Source organism: Cyclopterus lumpus, chromosome 15 (assembly GCF_009769545.1).
Source record: "Cyclopterus lumpus isolate fCycLum1 chromosome 15, fCycLum1.pri, whole genome shotgun sequence".
NCBI classification, from domain to species: Eukaryota; Metazoa; Chordata; class Actinopteri; order Perciformes; family Cyclopteridae; genus Cyclopterus; species Cyclopterus lumpus.
Genome location: NC_046980.1, coordinates 56,478 through 82,462, shown reverse-complemented (window position 1 = coordinate 82,462; position 25,985 = coordinate 56,478). Strand labels below are relative to the sequence as shown.

At 46.7% G+C, this 25,985-nt stretch overlaps 2 protein-coding genes across 4 annotated transcripts in view; one reads left to right on the top strand and one right to left on the bottom strand.

The window, feature by feature from the left end:
• LOC117743657 (E3 ubiquitin-protein ligase parkin-like) overlaps positions 1-21,576 on the bottom strand; it is a 25,899-nt gene extending 4,323 nt beyond the window's left edge. Inside the window, exons 1-6 of one of the 2 annotated variants that reach the window (XM_034551346.1) lie at positions 21,453-21,576; positions 4,198-4,361; positions 3,545-3,809; positions 558-673; positions 290-373; positions 53-168 (exon numbers count right to left, since the gene is read on the bottom strand). In XM_034551346.1, coding sequence (XP_034407237.1) covers positions 53-168; positions 290-373; positions 558-673; positions 3,545-3,809; positions 4,198-4,361; positions 21,453-21,459 — 752 coding nt within the window. In that variant the 5' untranslated portion in view covers positions 21,460-21,576. The remainder of the gene's footprint in view (positions 1-52; positions 169-289; positions 374-557; positions 674-3,544; positions 3,810-4,197; positions 4,362-21,452) is intronic. The other variant, XM_034551347.1, reaches the window with a different exon arrangement.
• On the top strand, positions 21,339-25,985 carry LOC117743658. 2 transcript variants are annotated; one of them, XM_034551348.1, is made up of 7 exons: positions 21,339-21,522; positions 21,678-21,831; positions 22,523-22,785; positions 22,868-22,945; positions 23,016-23,229; positions 23,373-23,601; positions 23,678-25,985. In XM_034551348.1, the coding sequence occupies exons 2-7, from the start codon at positions 21,769-21,771 to the stop codon at positions 23,797-23,799; spliced, it is 969 nt and encodes a 322-aa protein (XP_034407239.1). In that variant the 5' UTR covers positions 21,339-21,522; positions 21,678-21,768; the 3' UTR covers positions 23,800-25,985. The 2 variants fall into 2 exon arrangements, with proteins under 2 accessions (XP_034407239.1, XP_034407240.1); XM_034551349.1 differs by lacking the exon at positions 21,339-21,522 and having other exon boundaries at positions 21,538-21,831; positions 22,523-22,679; positions 22,868-23,229.

Here is a 25,985-nt window from a genome sequence, read left to right as displayed (position 1 = left end):
ATACAGTGTGTGTATATTGTGTTAATGTGAGCTAATTGTGTGTGTGTGTTACGTGATGTCGCAGCAGGCGATACAGGGGACGTCTCTACTGTTTGTTATAATGAGGTCGAGGGCCACAGAGAGCTCATCCTCTGAGGTCGGATGGGACGCACACTTCATGTAGAACTCCTACACACACACACACACACACACACACACACACACACACACACACACACACTACATCTCCCAGAATGCAACTGGATGAATGGACGTTACATTAACACACTGAATTCTGACGGCTTATTACCGCTTCATTGCCGTGACAACCGTCTGATTGGCACAAGCCATGGACACGACCTGGGAGGAGGACATCGTCCCAGCAGGACGGACCCTGAGAGAGGACACAGATACATCCCCTTCATCTTCATCACCATCAATATCACAACCATCATCACCCACCTGTGCTCCTGAGCGGAGCACTTTTATCCGAGGATAATAAATACATATAATATGTATTTATTGATACAAAGTTCTATAAAAACACATTATTTATGTATATTTTAAATTAAACTCACTCTGCTGAGTGTCAGCGTCGTTTGTCTGCAGCTTCTGCAACGAACTCTCAGCTTTCCTGGTTGTATCGACCGACAGCTCTTACAGTACACAAAGAAAGTACTGCAGGTAGGCACACCTGTACACACAAAGTCAGAGTAAAAATACTGATTTATAAGGGACGACATACTGAAGTGTACTGAAATACTACTGGAGTACTGACATACGGCATGAGTATAGAAATACTGTGGGAGTACAGACGTACTGCATAAGAGAAAATATAATATAATATTTTATTAGTACATGAGCACTGACATACTGCACGGGTACTGACGACATACTGCAGTAATACTGACGACGTACTGCACGAGTACTGTCGACGTACTGCAGGAATACTGACGACGTACTGCAGGAATACTGACGACGTACTGCACGAGTACTGTGGACGTACTGCAGGAATACTGACGACGTACTGCACGAGTACTGTCGACGTACTGCAGGAATACTGACGACGTACTGCACGAGTACTGTGGACGTACTGCAGTAATACTGACGACGTACTGCACGAGTACTGTCGACGTACTGCAGGAATACTGACGACGTACTGCAGGAATACTGACGACGTACTGCACGAGTACTGTCGACGTACTGCAGGAATACTGACGACGTACTGCAGGAATACTGACGACGTACTGCAGGAATACTGACGACGTACTGCACGAGTACTGTGGACGTACTGCAGGAATACTGACGACATACTGCACGAGTACTGACGACATACTGCACGAGTACTGACGACATACTGCAGGAATACTGACGACATACTGCAGTAATACTGACGACGTACTGCACGAGTACTGTCGACGTACTGCAGGAATACTGACGACGTACTGCAGGAATACTGACGACGTACTGCAGGAATACTGACGACGTACTGCACGAGTACTGTGGACGTACTGCAGGAATACTGACGACATACTGCACGAGTACTGACGACATACTGCACGAGTACTGACGACGTACTGCACGAGTACTGTCGACGTACTGCAGGAATACTGACGACGTACTGCACGAGTACTGACGACGTACTGCACGAGTACTGTCGACGTACTGCAGGAATACTGACGACGTACTGCACGAGTACTGACGACATACTGCAGTAATACTGACGACATACTGCAGGAATACTGACGACGTACTGCAGGAATACTGACGACGTACTGCACGAGTACTGTCGACGTACTGCAGGAATACTGACGACGTACTGCACGAGTACTGACGACATACTGCAGTAATACTGACGACATACTGCACGAGTACTGACGACATACTGCACGAGTACTGACGACATACTGCAGTAATACTGACGACATACTGCACGAGTACTGACGACATACTGCACGAGTACTGACGACATACTGCAGTAATACTGACGACATACTGCAGTAATACTGACGACATACTGCAGTAATACTGACGACATACTGCACGAGTACTGACGACATACTGCACGAGTACTGACGACATACTGCAGTAATACTGACGACATACTGCACGAGTACTGACGACATACTGCACGAGTACTGACGACATACTGCACGAGTACTGACGACATACTGCACGAGTACTGACGACATACTGCACGAGTACTGACGACATACTGCACGAGTACTGACGACATACTGCAGTAATACTGACGACATACTGCAGTAATACTGACGACATACTGCACGAGTACTGACGACATACTGCAGTAATACTGACGACATACTGCAGTAATACTGACGACATACTGCACGAGTACTGACGACATACTGCACGAGTACTGACGACATACTGCACGAGTACTGACGACGTACTGCACGAGTACTGACGACGTACTGCACGAGTACTGACGACATACTGCACGAGTACTGACGACATACTGCAGTAATACTGACGACATACTGCAGTAATACTGACGACATACTGCAGTAATACTGACGACATACTGCACGAGTACTGACGACGTACTGCACGAGTACTGACGACGTACTGCACGAGTACTGACGACATACTGCACGAGTACTGACGACATACTGCACGAGTACTGACGACATACTGCAGTAATACTGACGACATACTGCACGAGTACTGACGACATACTGCACGAGTACTGACGACATACTGCAGTAATACTGACGACATACTGCAGTAATACTGACGACATACTGCAGTAATACTGACGACATACTGCACGAGTACTGACGACATACTGCACGAGTACTGACGACATACTGCACGAGTACTGACGACATACTGCACGAGTACTGACGACATACTGCAGTAATACTGACGACATACTGCAGTAATACTGACGACATACTGCACGAGTACTGACGACATACTGCACGAGTACTGACGACATACTGCACGAGTACTGACGACATACTGCACGAGTACTGACGACATACTGCACGAGTACTGACGACATACTGCACGAGTACTGACGAAATACTGCACGAGTACTGACGACGTACTGCACGAGTACTGACGACGTACTGCACGAGTACTGACGACATACTGCACGAGTACTGACGACATACTGCAGTAATACTGACGACATACTGCACGAGTACTGACGACGTACTGCACGAGTACTGACGACATACTGCACGAGTACTGACGACGTACTGCACGAGTACTGACGACGTACTGCACGAGTACTGACGACATACTGCACGAGTACTGACGACATACTGCACGAGTACTGACGACATACTGCACGAGTACTGACGACATACTGCACGAGTACTGACGACATACTGCAGTAATACTGACGACATACTGCACGAGTACTGACGACGTACTGCACGAGTACTGACGACATACTGCACGAGTACTGACGACATACTGCACGAGTACTGACGACATACTGCACGAGTACTGACGACATACTGCACGAGTACTGACGACATACTGCTGTATTACTTGTAATACGACAGGAGACACTGTGGCCTCCTCAACTGACCTTTCGGACCTGCAGCCTGCAGCTCCTCTCTTGCCTCCTCTGCTACTCTCTCACCTCCTTCTGCACCATGACCCCCCTCCAGGATCACCGCCAGGCCAGAGGAGGTGGAGGGGAGGCGCGAAGAGCAGAGGTCCAGCCTGGTCAGACCACCTGGCTCGTCCTCCCCTCCCCGAATCAAGCGCTCCTGCACAAGGAGCAGGGCCCGGGAGGAACCTGATGGAGGGAGGACGACATGGACGGTACTCTGCTCAGGGAGGTCACAAGCCTGAGAGGAGAAGGAGGGGAGGTGGTGAGGAAAAGGAGATGAGGAGGGAAAGAGAGGAAGAGACGAGGAGAAGATGAGAAGGAGATTAGGAGAAGGAGATGAGGAGTAGAGGAGAGGGAGGGGAAAAAAGGAGATGATGAGAAGGTAAGGAGAGAAAGAAAGGATATGAGGAGAAGGTGATGAGGAAAGGAGATGAGGAAAATGAGATGCAGAGAAGGAGGTGAGAAGAGGAAGAGCGGAGACAATGAGAGGAGAGGAAAAGGTGAGGAAAGGAAGAGAGGAGAAGGAAATGAGAGAAAAGAAAGAGGAGGAGAGATTGAAGATGATAATAGAGGAGGTGAAGACTACCCCTCCTTGCAGTATTCTTTCTCTCTTAGTGGCTCCTCACCTGCAGGGTGAAGGTGCTCCTTAGCTCCCTCCCAGCAAACAGCACCCTGAGGAGCTCTGGTCGGACTCCCTGCTGACTCCCCACCAGCTCCTTCAGCTCGACCACACTCGCACCATCCTGCAGCTCCACAGGCACACCTGGCCCCAGGTTGTACCTCACTAACACTGTGTACAGGTGGGTTAGTATTAATGTACTACTACTGCATGGAACTGATAACACACCTGGCCCGAGAACTCAGTAGAACCACCCACACTAGACTAGAACTCAGTAGAACTCTGTAGAACTAACCACACTAGAAATCAGTAGAACCAACCACACTAGACTAGAACTCAGTAGAACCAACCACACTAGAACTCAGTAGAACTTCGGTAGAACCAACCACACTAGACCTCAGTAGAACCAACCACACTAGACTAGAACTTAGTAGAACTTCGGTAGAACCAACCACACTAGAACTCACTATAACTCGGTAGAACCAACCACACTATAACTCACTAGAACTCGGTAGAACCAACCACACTAGAACTCACTAGAACTCGGTAGAACCAACCACACTAGACCTCACTAGAACTCGGTAGAACCAACCACACTAGAACTCACTAGAACTCGGTAGAACCAACCACACTAGACCTCACTAGAACTCGGTAGAACCAACCACACTAGAACTCACTAGAACTAACCACACGAGACATCAGTAGAACTCGGTAGAACCAATCACACTAGACCTCACTAGAACTCAGTAGAACCAACCACACTAGAACTCGGTAGAACCAACCACGCTAGACCTCACTAGAACTCGGTAGAACCAACCACGCTAGACCTCACTAGAACTCGGTAGAACCAACCACACTAGACCTCACTAGAACTCGGTAGAAACAACCACACTAGAACTCACTACAACTCGGTAGAACCAACCACACTAGAACTCACTAGAACCAACCACACTAGAACTCAATAGAACTCAGTAGAAACCACACTAGAACTCGGTAGAACCAACCACACTAGACCTCACTAGAAATCGGTAGAACCAACCACGCTAGACCTCACTAGAACTCGGTAGAACAAACCACACTAGAACTCGGTAGAACCAACCACACTAGACCTCACTAGAACTCGGTAGAACCAACCACACTAGAACTCAGTAGAACTTCGGTAGAACCAACCACGCTAGACCTCACTAGAACTCAGTAGAACCAACCACACTAGACCTCAGTAGAACCAACCACACTAGACTAGAACTCAGTAGAACTTCGGTAGAACCAACCACACTAGAACTCAGTACCAACCACACTAGAACTCAGTAGAACTTTGGTAGAACCAACCACACTAGAACTCACTAGAACTCGGTAGAAACAACCACACTAGACCTCACTAGACCTCGGTAGAACCAACCACACTAGAACTCACTAGAACTCGGTAGAACCAACCACACTAGAACTCAGTAGAACTTTGGTAGAACCAACCACGCTAGACCTCACTAGAACTCGGTAGAACCAACCATGCTAGACCTCACTAGAACTCGGTAGAACCAACCACACTAGAACTCGGTAGAACCAACCACACTAGAACTCACTAGAACTCGGTAGAACGAACCACACTAGACCTCACTAGAACTCGGTAGAACCAACCACGCTAGACCTCACTAGAACTCGGTAGAACCAACCACGCTAGACCTCACTAGAACTCGGTAGAACCAACCACGCTAGAACTCACTAGAACTCGGTAGAACCAACCACACTAGACCTCACTAGAACTCGGTAGAACCAACCACACTAGAACTCACTAGAACTCGGTAGAACCAACCACACTAGAACTCAGTAGAACTTTGGTAGAACCAACCACACTAGACCTCACTAGAACTCGGTAGAACCAACCATGCTAGACCTCACTAGAACTCGGTATAACCAACCACACTAGAACTCGGTAGAACCAACCACACTAGAACTCGGTAGAACCAACCACACTAGACCTCACTAGAACTCGGTAGAACCAACCACACTAGACCTCACTAGAACTCGGTAGAACCAACCACGCTAGACCTCACTAGAACTCGGTAGAACCAACCACGCTAGACCTCACTAGAACTCGGTAGAACCAACCACGCTAGAACTCACTAGAACTCGGTAGAACCAACCACGCTAGACCTCACTAGAACTCGGTAGAACCAACCACACTAGACCTCACTAGAACTCGGTAGAACCAACCACACTAGACCTCACTAGAACTCGGTAGAACCAACCACACTAGACCTCACTAGAACTCGGTAGAACCAACCACACTAGAACTCACTAGAACTCGGTAGAACTAACCACACGAGACATCAGTAGAACTCGGTAGAACCAACCACACTAGACCTCACTAGAACTCGGTAGAACCAACCACACTAGACCTCGGTAGAACCAACCACGCTAGAACTCAGTAGAACCAACCACACTAGACCTCACTAGAACTCGGTAGAACCAACCACACTAGAACTCGGTAGAACCAACCACACTAGAACTCAGTAGAACTTTGGTAGAACCAACCACGCTAGACCTCACTAGAACTCGGTAGAACCAACCATGCTAGACCTCACTAGAACTCGGTAGAACCAACCACACTAGAACTCACTAGAACTCGGTAGAACGAACCACACTAGACCTCACTAGAACTCGGTAGAACCAACCACGCTAGACCTCACTAGAACTCGGTAGAACCAACCACGCTACACCTCACTAGAACTCGGTAGAACCAACCACGCTAGACCTCACTAGAACTCGGTAGAACCAACCACGCTAGAACTCACTAGAACTCGGTAGAACCAACCACACTAGACCTCACTAGAACTCGGTAGAACCAACCACACTAGAACTCAGAACTTTGGTAGAACCAACCACACTAGACCTCACTAGAACTCGGTAGAACCAACCATGCTAGACCTCACTAGAACTCGGTAGAACCAACCACACTAGACCTCACTAGAACTCGGTAGAACCAACCACGCTAGACCTCACTAGAACTCGGTAGAACCAACCACGCTAGACCTCACTAGAACTCGGTAGAACCAACCACACTAGAACTCACTAGAACTCGGTAGAACCAACCACGCTAGACCTCACTAGAACTCGGTAGAACCAACCACACTAGACCTCACTAGAACTCGGTAGAACCAACCACACTAGACCTCACTAGAACTCGGTAGAACCAACCACACTAGACCTCACTAGAACTCGGTAGAACCAACCACACTAGAACTCACTAGAAATCGGTAGAACTAACCACACGAGACATCAGTAGAACTCGGTAGAAACAACCACACTAGACCTCACTAGAACTCGGTAGAACCAACCACACTAGACCTCGGTAGAACCAACCACGCTAGAACTCAGTAGAACCAACCACACTAGACCTCACTAGAACTCGGTAGAACCAAACACACTAGAACTCGGTAGAACCAACCACACTAGACCTCACTAGAACTCGGTAGAACCAACCACACTAGAACTCACTAGAACTCGGTAGAACTAACCACACGAGACATCAGTAGAACTTGGTAGAACCAACCACACTAGACCTCACTAGAACTCAGTAGAACCAACCACACTAGACCTCACTAGAACTCGGTAGAACCAACCACACTAGACCTCACTAGAACCAACCACACTAGAACTCACTAGAACTCGGTAGAACCAACCACGCTAGACCTCACTAGAACTCGGTAGAACCAACCACACTAGACCTCACTAGAACTCGGTAGAACCAACCACACTAGACCTCACTAGAACTCGGTAGAACCAACCACACTAGACCTCACTAGAACTCGGTAGAACCAACCACACTAGAACTCACTAGAACTCGGTAGAACTAACCACACGAGACATCAGTAGAACTCGGTAGAACCAACCACACTAGACCTCACTAGAACTCGGTAGAACCAACCACACTAGACCTCGGTAGAACCAACCACGCTAGAACTCAGTAGAACCAACCACACTAGACCTCACTAGAACTCGGTAGAACCAACCACACTAGAACTCGGTAGAACCAACCACACTAGAACTCAGTAGAACTTTGGTAGAACCAACCACGCTAGACCTCACTAGAACTCGGTAGAACCAACCATGCTAGACCTCACTAGAACTCGGTAGAACCAACCACACTAGAACTCACTAGAACTCGGTAGAACGAACCACACTAGACCTCACTAGAACTCGGTAGAACCAACCACGCTAGACCTCACTAGAACTCGGTAGAACCAACCACGCTACACCTCACTAGAACTCGGTAGAACCAACCACGCTAGACCTCACTAGAACTCGGTAGAACCAACCACGCTAGAACTCACTAGAACTCGGTAGAACCAACCACACTAGACCTCACTAGAACTCGGTAGAACCAACCACACTAGAACTCAGAACTTTGGTAGAACCAACCACACTAGACCTCACTAGAACTCGGTAGAACCAACCATGCTAGACCTCACTAGAACTCGGTAGAACCAACCACACTAGACCTCACTAGAACTCGGTAGAACCAACCACGCTAGACCTCACTAGAACTCGGTAGAACCAACCACGCTAGACCTCACTAGAACTCGGTAGAACCAACCACGCTAGAACTCACTAGAACTCGGTAGAACCAACCACGCTAGACCTCACTAGAACTCGGTAGAACCAACCACACTAGACCTCACTAGAACTCGGTAGAACCAACCACACTAGACCTCACTAGAACTCGGTAGAACCAACCACACTAGACCTCACTAGAACTCGGTAGAACCAACCACACTAGAACTCACTAGAAATCGGTAGAACTAACCACACGAGACATCAGTAGAACTCGGTAGAAACAACCACACTAGACCTCACTAGAACTCGGTAGAACCAACCACACTAGACCTCGGTAGAACCAACCACGCTAGAACTCAGTAGAACCAACCACACTAGACCTCACTAGAACTCGGTAGAACCAAACACACTAGAACTCGGTAGAACCAACCACACTAGACCTCACTAGAACTCGGTAGAACCAACCACACTAGAACTCACTAGAACTCGGTAGAACTAACCACACGAGACATCAGTAGAACTTGGTAGAACCAACCACACTAGACCTCACTAGAACTCAGTAGAACCAACCACACTAGACCTCACTAGAACTCGGTAGAACCAACCACACTAGACCTCACTAGAACCAACCACACTAGACCTCACTAGAACTCGGTAGAACCAACCACACTAGACCTCACTAGAACTCGGTAGAACCAACCACACTAGAACTCGGTAGAACCAACCACACTAGACCTCACTAGAACTCGGTAGAACCAACCACACTAGAACTCACTAGAACTCGGTAGAACCAACCACACTAGAACTCACTAGAACTCGGTAGAACTAACCACACGAGACATCAGTAGAACTCGGTAGAACCAACCACACTAGACCTCACTAGAACTCAGTAGAACCAACCACACTAGACCTCACTAGAACTCGGTAGAACCAACCACACTAGACCTCACTAGAACCAACCACGCTAGAACTCAGTAGAACCAACCACACTAGACCTCACTAGAACCAACCACGCTAGAACTCAGTAGAACCAACCACACTAGACCTCACTAGAACTCAGTAGAACCAACCACACTAGACCTCACTAGAACTCGGTAGAACCAACCACACTAGACCTCACTAGAACTCGGTAGAACCAACCACACTAGACCTCACTAGAACTCGGTAGAACCAACCACGCTAGAACTCAGTAGAACCAACCACACTAGACCTCACTAGAACTCGGTAGAACCAACCACACTAGACCTCACTAGAACTCGGTAGAACCAACCACACTAGAACTCGGTAGAACCAACCACACTAGACCTCACTAGAACTCGGTAGAACCAACCACACTAGACCTCACTAGAACTCGGTAGAACCAACCACACTAGAACTCACTAGAACTCGGTAGAACCAACCACACTAGAACTCACTAGAACTCGGTAGAACCAACCACACTAGACCTCACTAGAACTCGGTAGAACCAACCACGCTAGAACTCAGTAGAACTCAGTAGAAACCACACTAGAACTCGGTAGAACCAACCACACTAGACCTCACTAGAAATCGGTAGAACCAACCACGCTAGACCTCACTAGAACTCGGTAGAACCAACCACACTAGAACTCGGTAGAACCAACCACACTAGACCTCACTAGAACTCGGTAGAACCAACCACACTAGAACTCAGTAGAACTTCGGTAGAACCAACCACGCTAGACCTCACTAGAACTCAGTAGAACCAACCACACTAGACCTCAGTAGAACCAACCACACTAGACTAGAACTCAGTAGAACTTCGGTAGAACCAACCACACTAGAACTCAGTACCAACCACACTAGAACTCAGTAGAACTTTGGTAGAACCAACCACACTAGAACTCACTAGAACTCGGTAGAACCAACCACACTAGACCTCACTAGACCTCGGTAGAACCAACCACACTAGAACTCACTAGAACTCGGTAGAACCAACCACACTAGAACTCAGTAGAACTTTGGTAGAACCAACCACGCTAGACCTCACTAGAACGCGGTAGAACCAACCATGCTAGACCTCACTAGAACTCGGTAGAACCAACCACACTAGACCTCACTAGAACTCGGTAGAACCAACCACACTAGACCTCACTAGAACTCGGTAGAACCAACCACACTAGAACTCACTAGAACTTGGTAGAACTAACCACACGAGACATCAGTAGAACTCGGTAGAACCAACCACACTAGACCTCACTAGAACTCAGTAGAACCAACCACACTAGACCTCACTAGAACTCGGTAGAACCAACCACACTAGAACTCACTAGAACCAACCACGCTAGAACTCACTAGAACTCGGTAGAACCAACCACACTAGAACTCACTAGAACTCGGTAGAACCAACCACACTAGAACTCACTAGAACTCGGTAGAACCAACCACACTAGAACTCAGTAGAACTTTGGTAGAACCAACCACACTAGACCTCACTAGAACTCGGTAGAACCAACCATGCTAGACCTCACTAGAACTCGGTAGAACCAACCACACTAGAACTCGGTAGAACCAACCACACTAGAACTCGGTAGAACCAACCACACTAGACCTCACTAGAACTCGGTAGAACCAACCACACTAGACCTCACTAGAACTCGGTAGAACCAACCACACTAGAACTCGCTAGAACTCGGTAGAACCAACCACACTAGACCTCACTAGAACTCGGTAGAACCAACCACACTAGAACTCGGTAGAACCAACCACGCTAGACCTCACTAGAACTCGGTAGAACCAACCACGCTAGACCTCACTAGAACTCGGTAGAACCAACCACACTAGACCTCACTAGAACTCGGTAGAAACAACCACACTAGAACTCACTACAACTCGGTAGAACCAACCACACTAGAACTCACTAGAACTCGGTAGAACCAACCACACTAGAACTCACTAGAACTCAGTAGAAACCACACTAGAACTCGGTAGAACCAACCACACTAGACCTCACTAGAAATCGGTAGAACCAACCACGCTAGACCTCACTAGAACTCGGTAGAACCAACCACACTAGAACTCGGTAGAACCAACCACACTAGACCTCACTAGAACTCGGTAGAACCAACCACACTAGACCTCAGTAGAACTTCGGTAGAACCAACCACGCTAGACCTCACTAGAACTCAGTAGAACCAACCACACTAGACCTCAGTAGAACCAACCACACTAGACTAGAACTCAGTAGAACTTCGGTAGAACCAACCACACTAGAACTCAGTACCAACCACACTAGAACTCAGTAGAACTTTGGTAGAACCAACCACACTAGAACTCACTAGAACTCGGTAGAACCAACCACACTAGACCTCACTAGACCTCGGTAGAACCAACCACACTAGAACTCACTAGAACTCGGTAGAACCAACCACACTAGAACTCAGTAGAACTTTGGTAGAACCAACCACGCTAGACCTCACTAGAACGCGGTAGAACCAACCATGCTAGACCTCACTAGAACTCGGTAGAACCAACCACACTAGAACTCGGTAGAACCAACCACACTAGAACTCACTAGAACTCGGTAGAACCAACCACACTAGACCTCACTAGAACTCGGTAAAACCAACCACACTAGAACTCACTAGAACTCGGTAGAACCAACCACACTAGAACTCAGAACTTTGGTAGAACCAACCACACTAGACCTCACTAGAACTCGGTAGAACCAACCATGCTAGACCTCACTAGAACTCGGTAGAACCAACCACACTAGACCTCACTAGAACTCGGTAGAACCAACCACGCTAGACCTCACTAGAACTCGGTAGAACCAACCACGCTAGACCTCACTAGAACTCGGTAGAACCAACCACGCTAGAACTCACTAGAACTCGGTAGAACCAACCACGCTAGACCTCACTAGAACTCGGTAGAACCAACCACACTAGACCTCACTAGAACTCGGTAGAACCAACCACACTAGACCTCACTAGAACTCGGTAGAACCAACCACACTAGACCTCACTAGAACTCGGTAGAACCAACCACACTAGACCTCGGTAGAACCAACCACGCTAGAACTCAGTAGAACCAACCACACTAGACCTCACTAGAACTCGGTAGAACCAAACACACTAGAACTCGGTAGAACCAACCACACTAGACCTCACTAGAACTCGGTAGAACCAACCACACTAGAACTCACTAGAACTCGGTAGAACTAACCACACAAGACATCAGTAGAACTCGGTAGAACCAACCACACTAGACCTCACTAGAACTCAGTAGAACCAACCACACTAGACCTCACTAGAACTCAGTAGAACCAACCACACTAGACCTCACTAGAACTCGGTAGAACCAACCACACTAGACCTCACTAGAACCAACCACACTAGACCTCACTAGAACTCGGTAGAACCAACCACACTAGACCTCACTAGAACTCGGTAGAACCAACCACACTAGAACTCGGTAGAACCAACCACACTAGACCTCACTAGAACTCGGTAGAACCAACCACACTAGAACTCACTAGAACTCGGTAGAACCAACCACACTAGAACTCACTAGAACTCGGTAGAACTAACCACACGAGACATCAGTAGAACCAACCACACTAGACCTCACTAGAACTCAGTAGAACCAACCACACTAGACCTCACTAGAACTCGGTAGAACCAACCACACTAGACCTCACTAGAACCAACCACGCTAGAACTCAGTAGAACCAACCACACTAGACCTCACTAGAACCAACCACGCTAGAACTCAGTAGAACCAACCACACTAGACCTCACTAGAACTCAGTAGAACCAACCACACTAGACCTCACTAGAACGCGGTAGAACCAACCATGCTAGACCTCACTAGAACTCGGTAGAACCAACCACACTAGACCTCACTAGAACTCGGTAGAACCAACCACACGAGACATCAGTAGAACTCGGTAGAACCAACCACACTAGACCTCACTAGAACTCAGTAGAACCAACCACACTAGACCTCACTAGAACTCGGTAGAACCAACCACACTAGAACTCACTAGAACCAACCACGCTAGAACTCACTAGAACTCGGTAGAACCAACCACACTAGAACTCACTAGAACTCGGTAGAACCAACCACACTAGAACTCACTAGAACTCGGTAGAACCAACCACACTAGAACTCAGTAGAACTTTGGTAGAACCAACCACACTAGACCTCACTAGAACTCGGTAGAACCAACCATGCTAGACCTCACTAGAACTCGGTAGAACCAACCACACTAGAACTCGGTAGAACCAACCACACTAGAACTCGGTAGAACCAACCACACTAGACCTCACTAGAACTCGGTAGAACCAACCACACTAGACCTCACTAGAACTCGGTAGAACCAACCACACTAGAACTCGCTAGAACTCGGTAGAACCAACCACACTAGACCTCACTAGAACTCAGTAGAACCAACCACACTAGAACTCGGTAGAACCAACCACGCTAGACCTCACTAGAACTCGGTAGAACCAACCACGCTAGACCTCACTAGAACTCGGTAGAACCAACCACACTAGACCTCACTAGAACTCGGTAGAAACAACCACACTAGAACTCACTACAACTCGGTAGAACCAACCACACTAGAACTCACTAGAACTCGGTAGAACCAACCACACTAGAACTCACTAGAACTCAGTAGAAACCACACTAGAACTCGGTAGAACCAACCACACTAGACCTCACTAGAAATCGGTAGAACCAACCACGCTAGACCTCACTAGAACTCGGTAGAACCAACCACACTAGAACTCGGTAGAACCAACCACACTAGACCTCACTAGAACTCGGTAGAACCAACCACACTAGAACTCAGTAGAACTTCGGTAGAACCAACCACGCTAGACCTCACTAGAACTCAGTAGAACCAACCACACTAGACCTCAGTAGAACCAACCACACTAGACTAGAACTCAGTAGAACTTCGGTAGAACCAACCACACTAGAACTCAGTACCAACCACACTAGAACTCAGTAGAACTTTGGTAGAACCAACCACACTAGAACTCACTAGAACTCGGTAGAACCAACCACACTAGACCTCACTAGACCTCGGTAGAACCAACCACACTAGAACTCACTAGAACTCGGTAGAACCAACCACACTAGAACTCAGTAGAACTTTGGTAGAACCAACCACGCTAGACCTCACTAGAACGCGGTAGAACCAACCATGCTAGACCTCACTAGAACTCGGTAGAACCAACCACACTAGAACTCGGTAGAACCAACCACACTAGAACTCACTAGAACTCGGTAGAACCAACCACACTAGACCTCACTAGAACTCGGTAAAACCAACCACACTAGAACTCACTAGAACTCGGTAGAACCAACCACACTAGAACTCAGAACTTTGGTAGAACCAACCACACTAGACCTCACTAGAACTCGGTAGAACCAACCATGCTAGACCTCACTAGAACTCGGTAGAACCAACCACACTAGACCTCACTAGAACTCGGTAGAACCAACCACGCAAGACCTCACTAGAACTCGGTAGAACCAACCACGCTAGACCTCACTAGAACTCGGTAGAACCAACCACGCTAGAACTCACTAGAACTCGGTAGAACCAACCACGCTAGACCTCACTAGAACTCGGTAGAACCAACCACACTAGACCTCACTAGAACTCGGTAGAACCAACCACACTAGACCTCACTAGAACTCGGTAGAACCAACCACACTAGACCTCACTAGAACTCGGTAGAACCAACCACACTAGACCTCGGTAGAACCAACCACACTAGAACTCACTAGAACTCGGTAGAACTAACCACACAAGACATCAGTAGAACTCGGTAGAACCAACCACACTAGACCTCACTAGAACTCAGTAGAACCAACCACACTAGACCTCACTAGAACTCGGTAGAACCAACCACACTAGAACTCACTAGAACCAACCACGCTAGAACTCACTAGAACTCGGTAGAACCAACCACACTAGAACTCACTAGAACTCGGTAGAACCAACCACACTAGAACTCACTAGAACTCGGTAGAACCAACCACACTAGAACTCAGTAGAACTTTGGTAGAACCAACCACACTAGACCTCACTAGAACTCGGTAGAACCAACCATGCTAGACCTCACTAGAACTCGGTAGAACCAACCACACTAGAACTCGGTAGAACCAACCACACTAGAACTCGGTAGAACCAACCACACTAGACCTCACTAGAACTCGGTAGAACCAACCACACTAGACCTCACTAGAACTCGGTAGAACCAACCACACTAGAACTCGCTAGAACTCGGTAGAACCAACCACACTAGACCTCACTAGAACTCAGTAGAACCAACCACACTAGAACTCGGTAGAACCAACCACGCTAGACCTCACTAGAACTCGGTAGAACCAACCACGCTAGACCTCACTAGAACTCGGTAGAACCAACCACACTAGACCTCACTAGAACTCGGTAGAAACAACCACACTAGAACTCACTACAACTCGGTAGAACCAACCACACTAGAACTCACTAGAACTCGGTAGAACCAACCACACTAGAACTCACTAGAACTCAGTAGAAACCACACTAGAACTCGGTAGAACCAACCACACTAGACCTCACTAGAAATCGGTAGAACCAACCACGCTAGACCTCACTAGAACTCGGTAGAACCAACCACACTAGAACTCGGTAGAACCAACCACACTAGACCTCACTAGAACTCGGTAGAACCAACCACACTAGAACTCAGTAGAACTTCGGTAGAACCAACCACGCTAGACCTCACTAGAACTCAGTAGAACCAACCACACTAGACCTCAGTAGAACCAACCACACTAGACTAGAACTCAGTAGAACTTCGGTAGAACCAACCACACTAGAACTCAGTACCAACCACACTAGAACTCAGTAGAACTTTGGTAGAACCAACCACACTAGAACTCACTAGAACTCGGTAGAACCAACCACACTAGACCTCACTAGACCTCGGTAGAACCAACCACACTAGAACTCACTAGAACTCGGTAGAACCAACCACACTAGAACTCACTAGAACTCGGTAGAACCAACCACACTAGAACTCACTAGAACTCGGTAGAACCAACCACACTAGAACTCAGTAGAACTTTGGTAGAACCAACCACACTAGACCTCACTAGAACTCGGTAGAACCAACCATGCTAGACCTCACTAGAACTCGGTAGAACCAACCACACTAGAACTCGGTAGAACCAACCACACTAGAACTCGGTAGAACCAACCACACTAGACCTCACTAGAACTCGGTAGAACCAACCACACTAGACCTCACTAGAACTCGGTAGAACCAACCACACTAGAACTCGCTAGAACTCGGTAGAACCAACCACACTAGACCTCACTAGAACTCAGTAGAACCAACCACACTAGAACTCGGTAGAACCAACCACGCTAGACCTCACTAGAACTCGGTAGAACCAACCACGCTAGACCTCACTAGAACTCGGTAGAACCAACCACACTAGACCTCACTAGAACTCGGTAGAACCAACCACACTAGAACTCACTACAACTCGGTAGAACCAACCACACTAGAACTCACTAGAACTCGGTAGAACCAACCACACTAGAACTCACTAGAACTCAGTAGAAACCACACTAGAACTCGGTAGAACCAACCACACTAGACCTCACTAGAAATCGGTAGAACCAACCACGCTAGACCTCACTAGAACTCGGTAGAACCAACCACACTAGAACTCGGTAGAACCAACCACACTAGACCTCACTAGAACTCGGTAGAACCAACCACACTAGAACTCAGTAGAACTTCGGTAGAACCAACCACGCTAGACCTCACTAGAACTCGGTAGAACCAACCACACTAGACCTCAGTAGAACCAACCACACTAGACTAGAACTCAGTAGAACTTCGGTAGAACCAACCACACTAGAACTCAGTACCAACCACACTAGAACTCAGTAGAACTTTGGTAGAACCAACCACACTAGAACTCACTAGAACTCGGTAGAACCAACCACACTAGACCTCACTAGACCTCGGTAGAACCAACCACACTAGAACTCACTAGAACTCGGTAGAACCAACCACACTAGAACTCAGTAGAACTTTGGTAGAACCAACCACGCTAGACCTCACTAGAACGCGGTAGAACCAACCATGCTAGACCTCACTAGAACTCGGTAGAACCAACCACACTAGAACTCGGTAGAACCAACCACACTAGAACTCACTAGAACTCGGTAGAACCAACCACACTAGACCTCACTAGAACTCGGTAGAACCAACCACACTAGAACTCACTAGAACTCGGTAGAACCAACCACACTAGAACTCAGAACTTTGGTAGAACCAACCACACTAGACCTCACTAGAACTCGGTAGAACCAACCATGCTAGACCTCACTAGAACTCGGTAGAACCAACCACACTAGACCTCACTAGAACTCGGTAGAACCAACCACGCAAGACCTCACTAGAACTCGGTAGAACCAACCACGCTAGACCTCACTAGAACTCGGTAGAACCAACCACGCTAGAACTCACTAGAACTCGGTAGAACCAACCACGCTAGACCTCACTAGAACTCGGTAGAACCAACCACACTAGACCTCACTAGAACTCGGTAGAACCAACCACACTAGACCTCACTAGAACTCGGTAGAACCAACCACACTAGACCTCACTAGAACTCGGTAGAACCAACCACACTAGACCTCGGTAGAACCAACCACACTAGAACTCACTAGAACTCGGTAGAACTAACCACACAAGACATCAGTAGAACTCGGTAGAACCAACCACACTAGACCTCACTAGAACTCAGTAGAACCAACCACACTAGACCTCACTAGAACTCAGTAGAACCAACCACACTAGACCTCACTAGAACTCGGTAGAACCAACCACACTAGACCTCACTAGAACCAACCACACTAGACCTCACTAGAACTCGGTAGAACCAACCACACTAGACCTCACTAGAACTCGGTAGAACCAACCACACTAGAACTCGGTAGAACCAACCACACTAGACCTCACTAGAACTCGGTAGAACCAACCACACTAGAACTCACTAGAACTCGGTAGAACCAACCACACTAGAACTCACTAGAACTCGGTAGAACTAACCACACGAGACATCAGTAGAACCAACCACACTAGACCTCACTAGAACTCAGTAGAACCAACCACACTAGACCTCACTAGAACTCGGTAGAACCAACCACACTAGACCTCACTAGAACCAACCACGCTAGAACTCACTAGAACTCGGTAGAACCAACCACACTAGAACTCACTAGAACTCGGTAGAACCAACCACACTAGAACTCACTAGAACTCGGTAGAACCAACCACACTAGAACTCAGTAGAACCAACCACACTAGACCTCACTAGAACTCGGTAGAACCAACCATGCTAGACCTCACTAGAACTCGGTAGAACCAACCACACTAGAACTCGGTAGAACCAACCACACTAGAACTCGGTAGAACCAACCACACTAGACCTCACTAGAACTCGGTAGAACCAACCACACTAGAACTCGGTAGAACCAACCACACTAGAACTCACTAGAACTCGGTAGAACGAACCACACTAGACCTCACTAGAACTCGGTAGAACCAACCACGCTAGACCTCACTAGAACTCGGTAGAACCAACCACGCTAGACCTCACTAGAACTCGGTAGAACCAACCACGCTAGACCTCACTAGAACTCGGTAGAACCAACCACACTAGACCTCACTAGAACTCGGTAGAACCAACCACACTAGAACTCACTAGAACCAACCACACTAGAACTCAGTAGAACTTTGGTAGAACCAACCACACTAGACCTCACTAGAACTCGGTAGAACCAACCATGCTAGACCTCACTAGAACTCGGTAGAACCAACCACACTAGAACTCGGTAGAACCAACCACACTAGACCTCACTAGAACTCGGTAGAACCAACCACACTAGACCTCACTAGAACTCGGTAGAACCAACCACGCTAGACCTCACTAGAACTCGGTAGAACCAACCACGCTAGACCTCACTAGAACTCGGTAGAACCAACCACGCTAGAACTCACTAGAACTCGGTAAAACCAACCACGCTAGACCTCACTAGAACTCGGTAGAACCAACCACACTAGACCTCACTAGAACTCGGTAGAACCAACCACACTAGACCTCACTAGAACTCGGTAGAACCAACCACACTAGAACTCACTAGAACTCGGTAGAACTAACCACACGAGACATCAGTAGAACTCGGTAGAACCAACCACACTAGACCTCACTAGAACCAACCACACTAGACCTCGGTAGAACCAACCACGCTAGAACTCAGTAGAACCAACCACACTAGACCTCACTAGAACTCGGTAGAACCAACCACACTAGAACTCGGTAGAACCAACCACACTAGACCTCACTAGAACTCGGTAGAACCAACCACACTAGAACTCACTAGAACTCGGTAGAACTAACCACACGAGACATCAGTAGAACTCGGTAGAACCAACCACACTAGACCTCACTAGAACTCAGTAGAACCAACCACACTAGACCTCACTAGAACTCGGTAGAACCAACCACACTAGACCTCACTAGAACCAACCACACTAGACCTCACTAGAACTCGGTAGAACCAACCACACTAGACCTCACTAGAACTCGGTAGAACCAACCACACTAGAACTCGGTAGAACCAACCACACTAGACCTCACTAGAACTCGGTAGAACCAACCACACTAGAACTCACTAGAACTCGGTAGAACCAACCACACTAGACCTCACTAGAACTCAGTAGAACCAACCACAGTAGACCTCACTAGAACTCGGTAGAACCAACCACACTAGACCTCACTAGAACCAACCACGCTAGAACTCAGTAGAACCAACCACACTAGACCTCACTAGAACTCAGTAGAACCAACCACACTAGACCTCACTAGAACTCGGTAGAACCAACCACACTAGACCTCACTAGAACTCGGTAGAACCAACCACACTAGACCTCACTAGAACTCGGTAGAACCAACCACACTAGACCTCACTAGAACTCGGTAGAACCAACCACGCTAGAACTCAGTAGAACCAACCACACTAGACCTCACTAGAACTCGGTAGAACCAACCACACTAGACCTCACTAGAACTCGGTAGAACCAACCACACTAGAACTCGGTAGAACCAACCACACTAGACCTCACTAGAACTCGGTAGAACCAACCACACTAGAACTCACTAGAACTCGGTAGAACCAACCACACTAGAACTCACTAGAACTCGGTAGAACTAACCACACGAGACATCAGTAGAGATCGGTAGAACCAACCACACTAGACCTCACTAGAACTCGGTAGAACCAACCACACTAGACCTCACTAGAACTCAGTAGAACCAACCACACTAGAACTCACTAGAACTCGGTAGAACCAACCACACTAGAACTCACTAGAACTCGGTAGAACTAACCACACGAGACATCAGTAGAGATCGGTAGAACCAACCACACTAGACCTCACTAGAACCAACCACACTAGACCTCACTAGAACTCAGTAGAACCAACCACACTAGACCTCACTAGAACTCGGTAGAACCAACCACACTAGACCTCACTAGAACTCAGTAGAACCAACCACACTAGACCTCACTAGAACTCGGTAGAACCAACCACACTAGAACTCACTAGAACTCGGTAGAACCAACCACGCTAGAACTCAGTAGAACCGAGCAAAGCTCACCTATCATCGGTCACTTCGTCCTTCCGTCTCCATTCGTGTTTATGAGTCTGCATGCCGCAGTGCACTCTGGGTATTGTAGTCATATTACACCCACATGCACGTTACAGACCTGTAATAAAACTACAGCGCGGTTATCCGGAAATGACGTCAGGATCTGCAGGAAGCGCATTATATCTATGAATTTTAATAAACTTATTTTGGGTTTTCTTTGTGTATCTTTGTGAGCGGCCGGAGGCGGAGGACTGGGACATCGGTACCGGAACATTGGCGGGTTCCTCTACGTTAACGTGCTGCGGGTTCCGGATCGTTGACCCGGATGGAGGAGCGTCCGGACTGCAGCGTCCTGCAGCGGACTCACAGCGGCGGAACCGGCCCCATGGTGAGACACGCTACGGTCAGAGGACCGGTCCATACCACCGGAGACATGATGGACACACATACACATATATATGTACACACATATGGATCTCTGTACACACATATATATGTACTGTATAAATATGCATATATATGTATGTGTATGTACACACATACATATATATGTACACACATAACGTTATATATGTATGTGTATGTATACACATATATGTCTATGTATAAATATGCATATATATGTATGTGTATGTACACACATACATATATATGTACACACATAACGTTATATATGTATGTGTATACATACACATATATGTGTATGTATACACATATATATATATATATATATATATATATATATATGTGTAAGTACATACATATATATATATATATATTTGCGTACACATACATGTGTATGTGTACATGTATATGTGTATGTACACACATATATATGTATGTATGTACTTACACATATGTATGTGTGTGTACATACACATATATGTGTACACACATACGTGTATGTACACACATACATACTTATGTGTACGTACACACATACTAAATCTAAACTATGTAGGACTCCTAAAGTGATCCTCTCCTCCTCTGCAAAACCGATGAGACACAACATCCATATGCATCCCATGTCATTTGATAACCAAACACCAATCTGAGGCCCCTCTCCCTCCCTCCTGCAGGTGGTGAAGGTGGAGTCAATTGAGTCAGGTGAGTCAGTCCTGACGCCGTCACAGATTGCTGAGCTTTACTTCCTGCGTTCCCGTGTTGGACAGCTGGAGAAAGAAAAGGCGGAGCTGTCGGCTGAGAACCAGAGATTGAAGAACACGCTGGTCTATGGTGAGTCCACTTCACTGTCACCTGGTCTACCTGGTCTACCTTGTCTACCCGTTCACAGGGGACCAATCAGAGACCACTCGGGTTCTGACAGGAAGTTAGACAATGAGTTGAGTTACTTTCACTTGATCTGATTAAATCAATCTGATCTGGTTCGATTCTATGATATTTGATGTGATTACGTCTTCCAGAGATCCCTGGAGTCCTGTCCACCATGTGGCAGACGTTGGGCCATGTCAACAGTCATCACTCGGCCTCCCCGGCAGCAGGTAGGAGCGACAGGTACGCTCCATACTCCCATCATCACCACACAGCGACCAATCTGGACAGAGATTTCAGCCCCCAGGTTTCCATCCAGCAGCTCCAGGAGGAGCTAAGTGGGGACATGTCGGAGTCCTGGGGCCCACTGGGCTCAGATGACGAGGAGGTGCCAGACCTGGGGCTGGGGAGCCACATGGGAGAAGAGGCACCACTCTGCAGCCAGACCGACATGGAGGAGCTGAGGAGGAGCTGCTCCGAGAGCCAGTGTATCGCTGGACACGCAAACGGACAGGTGAGCACACCTCCGGTTTACACCTGGAACTGATCTGGTGTCTGACTGATCTGATCCGGATTTAAACAGAACTGATTCAATGTGATCTGGTTTTACATTTGTCTGTTAGCGCCTCGTTAACCACTCGTTATCTGTCTATCCAGGTGAGCCAGGTGGAGGTGTATCCGGGCTGTGGTGTTCTCTGTGATGTCCGCTCTTGGCAGGCAGCCAATCAGGCGCAGTCTCCGACAGCGATGGCGCGGATGTTGCTGTTGGGCGTGTTTGATATGAACACACTGATGAACAGTAACTTGCGAGGGGGGCGGAGCCGGAGGCCGGCCTCCCACTCACAACGCAGCGCTCTTGACCCGCACAAGATCAACGCCATCTTCAGTAGGTCCTAAACGTCGCCCAGAATGTTCACTTTATTCTGTCCTTCCTCTCTCACCGTCTTTTCTCTGTGTCACAGATGCCATCTTGGCTCGGTTTCCTCTCGCCAAGAGAGGAGTCATTGGCTCCGGCATCAACTCCAAACTGTCTGAGATCCGATTCCGCTCCCGGAGAGCCAATCCAGACCTGAGATTCCTCTGATGGACAGCTGGACGGCTCTGCCTACCTCACCCAAACATGTCAGTCATAACACAGCATTCCGAAGCTGCCGGACCGATGAGCATCGGACTGACTGTTGTTTAATTTTACCTTTGTTCAGTTCGGTCACTGAGTCAGCGGCTCTTTGAGAGCTGTGACAATGACAAATCGATAACCTACTACACAATGACCACAAAGAGATGTTAAATGACCAGAAATAAACTCAAAACAACGACAAAGAGACACAAAACAACGATAGACTCAAAACAATCACAAAGAGACGTTAAATGAAAGACTAAAAAAACAACCACAAAGAGACCTAAAACAACCACAAAGAGACGCAAAACAATCACAAAGACGTTAAATTACCATAAAGAGACTCAAAATTACATTATTACAATACATACATACATAAAATAACCACAAAGAGACGCAAAACAATCACAAAGACGTTAAATTACCATAAAGACTCAGAATAACGACAAAAAGACACAAAACAACCACAAATAGATGTTAAATGACCAGAAAGAGACTCAAAACAACCACAAAGAGACACAAAACAACCACAAAGAGACATTAAATGACCATAAAGAGATTCAAAATAACCTCAAAAAGACACAAAACAACCACAAAGAGACACAAAACAACCGCAAAGAGACATTAAATGACAATGATCAGACTCGCAACGTCATCAAAGGAACTCAAAACAACATCAAAGAAACTTTAAACTCCACAAAGACACTCAAAGAGACTAAAAACAAATGCATCAAACAACATAAAAAAGACATTATATGACTACAAAGAGACTCAAAATAACCTCAAAGACACCCAGAACAACCACAAAGAAACTAAATGACCTAGACAATACTAGTGTCTTTGTGGTTACAAAGACACTAAACAACCAGAAAGAGACACAAAACGACCTCAGAGAGACTCAAAACAACATCAAAGAAATTCAAAACAACTTCAAAGAGACTTCAAATGACCACAATGAGAATCAAAATAACATAAAAGATACTCAAAACAACATCAAAGAGACAAACGACTTCAAAGAATCAAAACAACAACAAAGAGACTCAAAAGACACAAAACGACATCAAAGAAACTCAAAAGAACCTCAAAGACAATCAAAACAACCTCAAAGAGACTTTAAGGTCCTCAAAGACACTCAAAACAACCATAGACTCAAAACAACCACAAAGAGACGTTAAATGAGACTCAAAACAACCACAATGAGATGTTAAATTACCATAAAGAGTCTCAAAATAACCACAAAGAGACACAAAACAACAAAATGTCATCAAAGAAACTCAAAACAACATCAAATAAACTTTAAACTCCACAAAGAGACTCAAAGAGACTGAAAACAACCTCAATAGACTCAAAACAACCGCATCAAACAACATCAAAAAGACATTATATGACTACAAAGAAACTCAAAAGAACGACAAAGAGAAACAAAATAACCTCAAATAGACTCAAAACAACATCAAAGAGACTCAAAAGACACAAAACGACATTAAAGAAACACAAAACAACCTCAAAGACAATCAAAACTCCTCAAAGAGACTCAAAACAACCTCAAAGAGATTACACGTCTTAAAGAGGCTCAAAACTCCTCAAAGAGACTGAAAACAATCCCAAAGAGACTCCTCAAAGAGACTCAAAACAACATCAGAGAGACTCAAACAACCTTAAAGGGACTCTAAACTTCTCATGTAAACTCAGAATTATCTCAAAGGGACTCACAACGACCTCAAAGAGACTCAAAACAACCTCAAAGAGATTACACTTCTCAAAGAGACTCGAAACTCCTCAAAGAGACTCAAAACAATCCCAAAGAGACTCAATACAACATCCGAGAGACTCAAAACGACCTTAAAGGGACTCTAAACTTCTCAGAGACTCAAAACAACACCAGAGAGGCTCAAAACGACCTAAAAGAGACCTTAAAGGGACTCTAAACTTCTTATGTAAACTGAAAAATGATCTCAACGGTACTCAAAACAACCTCAAAGGGACTCAAAAATACCCTAAAGGGACTCTAAACTTCTAATGTAAACTCAGAATTATCTTAAAGAGACTCAAAACAACCTCAAAGAGACTCCTCAAAGACATGTTAGAGGACCTCAAAGACACGCTTTGTGTTTTGTGTCATGAACATCAGTCTAATAAAGTTTGGATGTGAA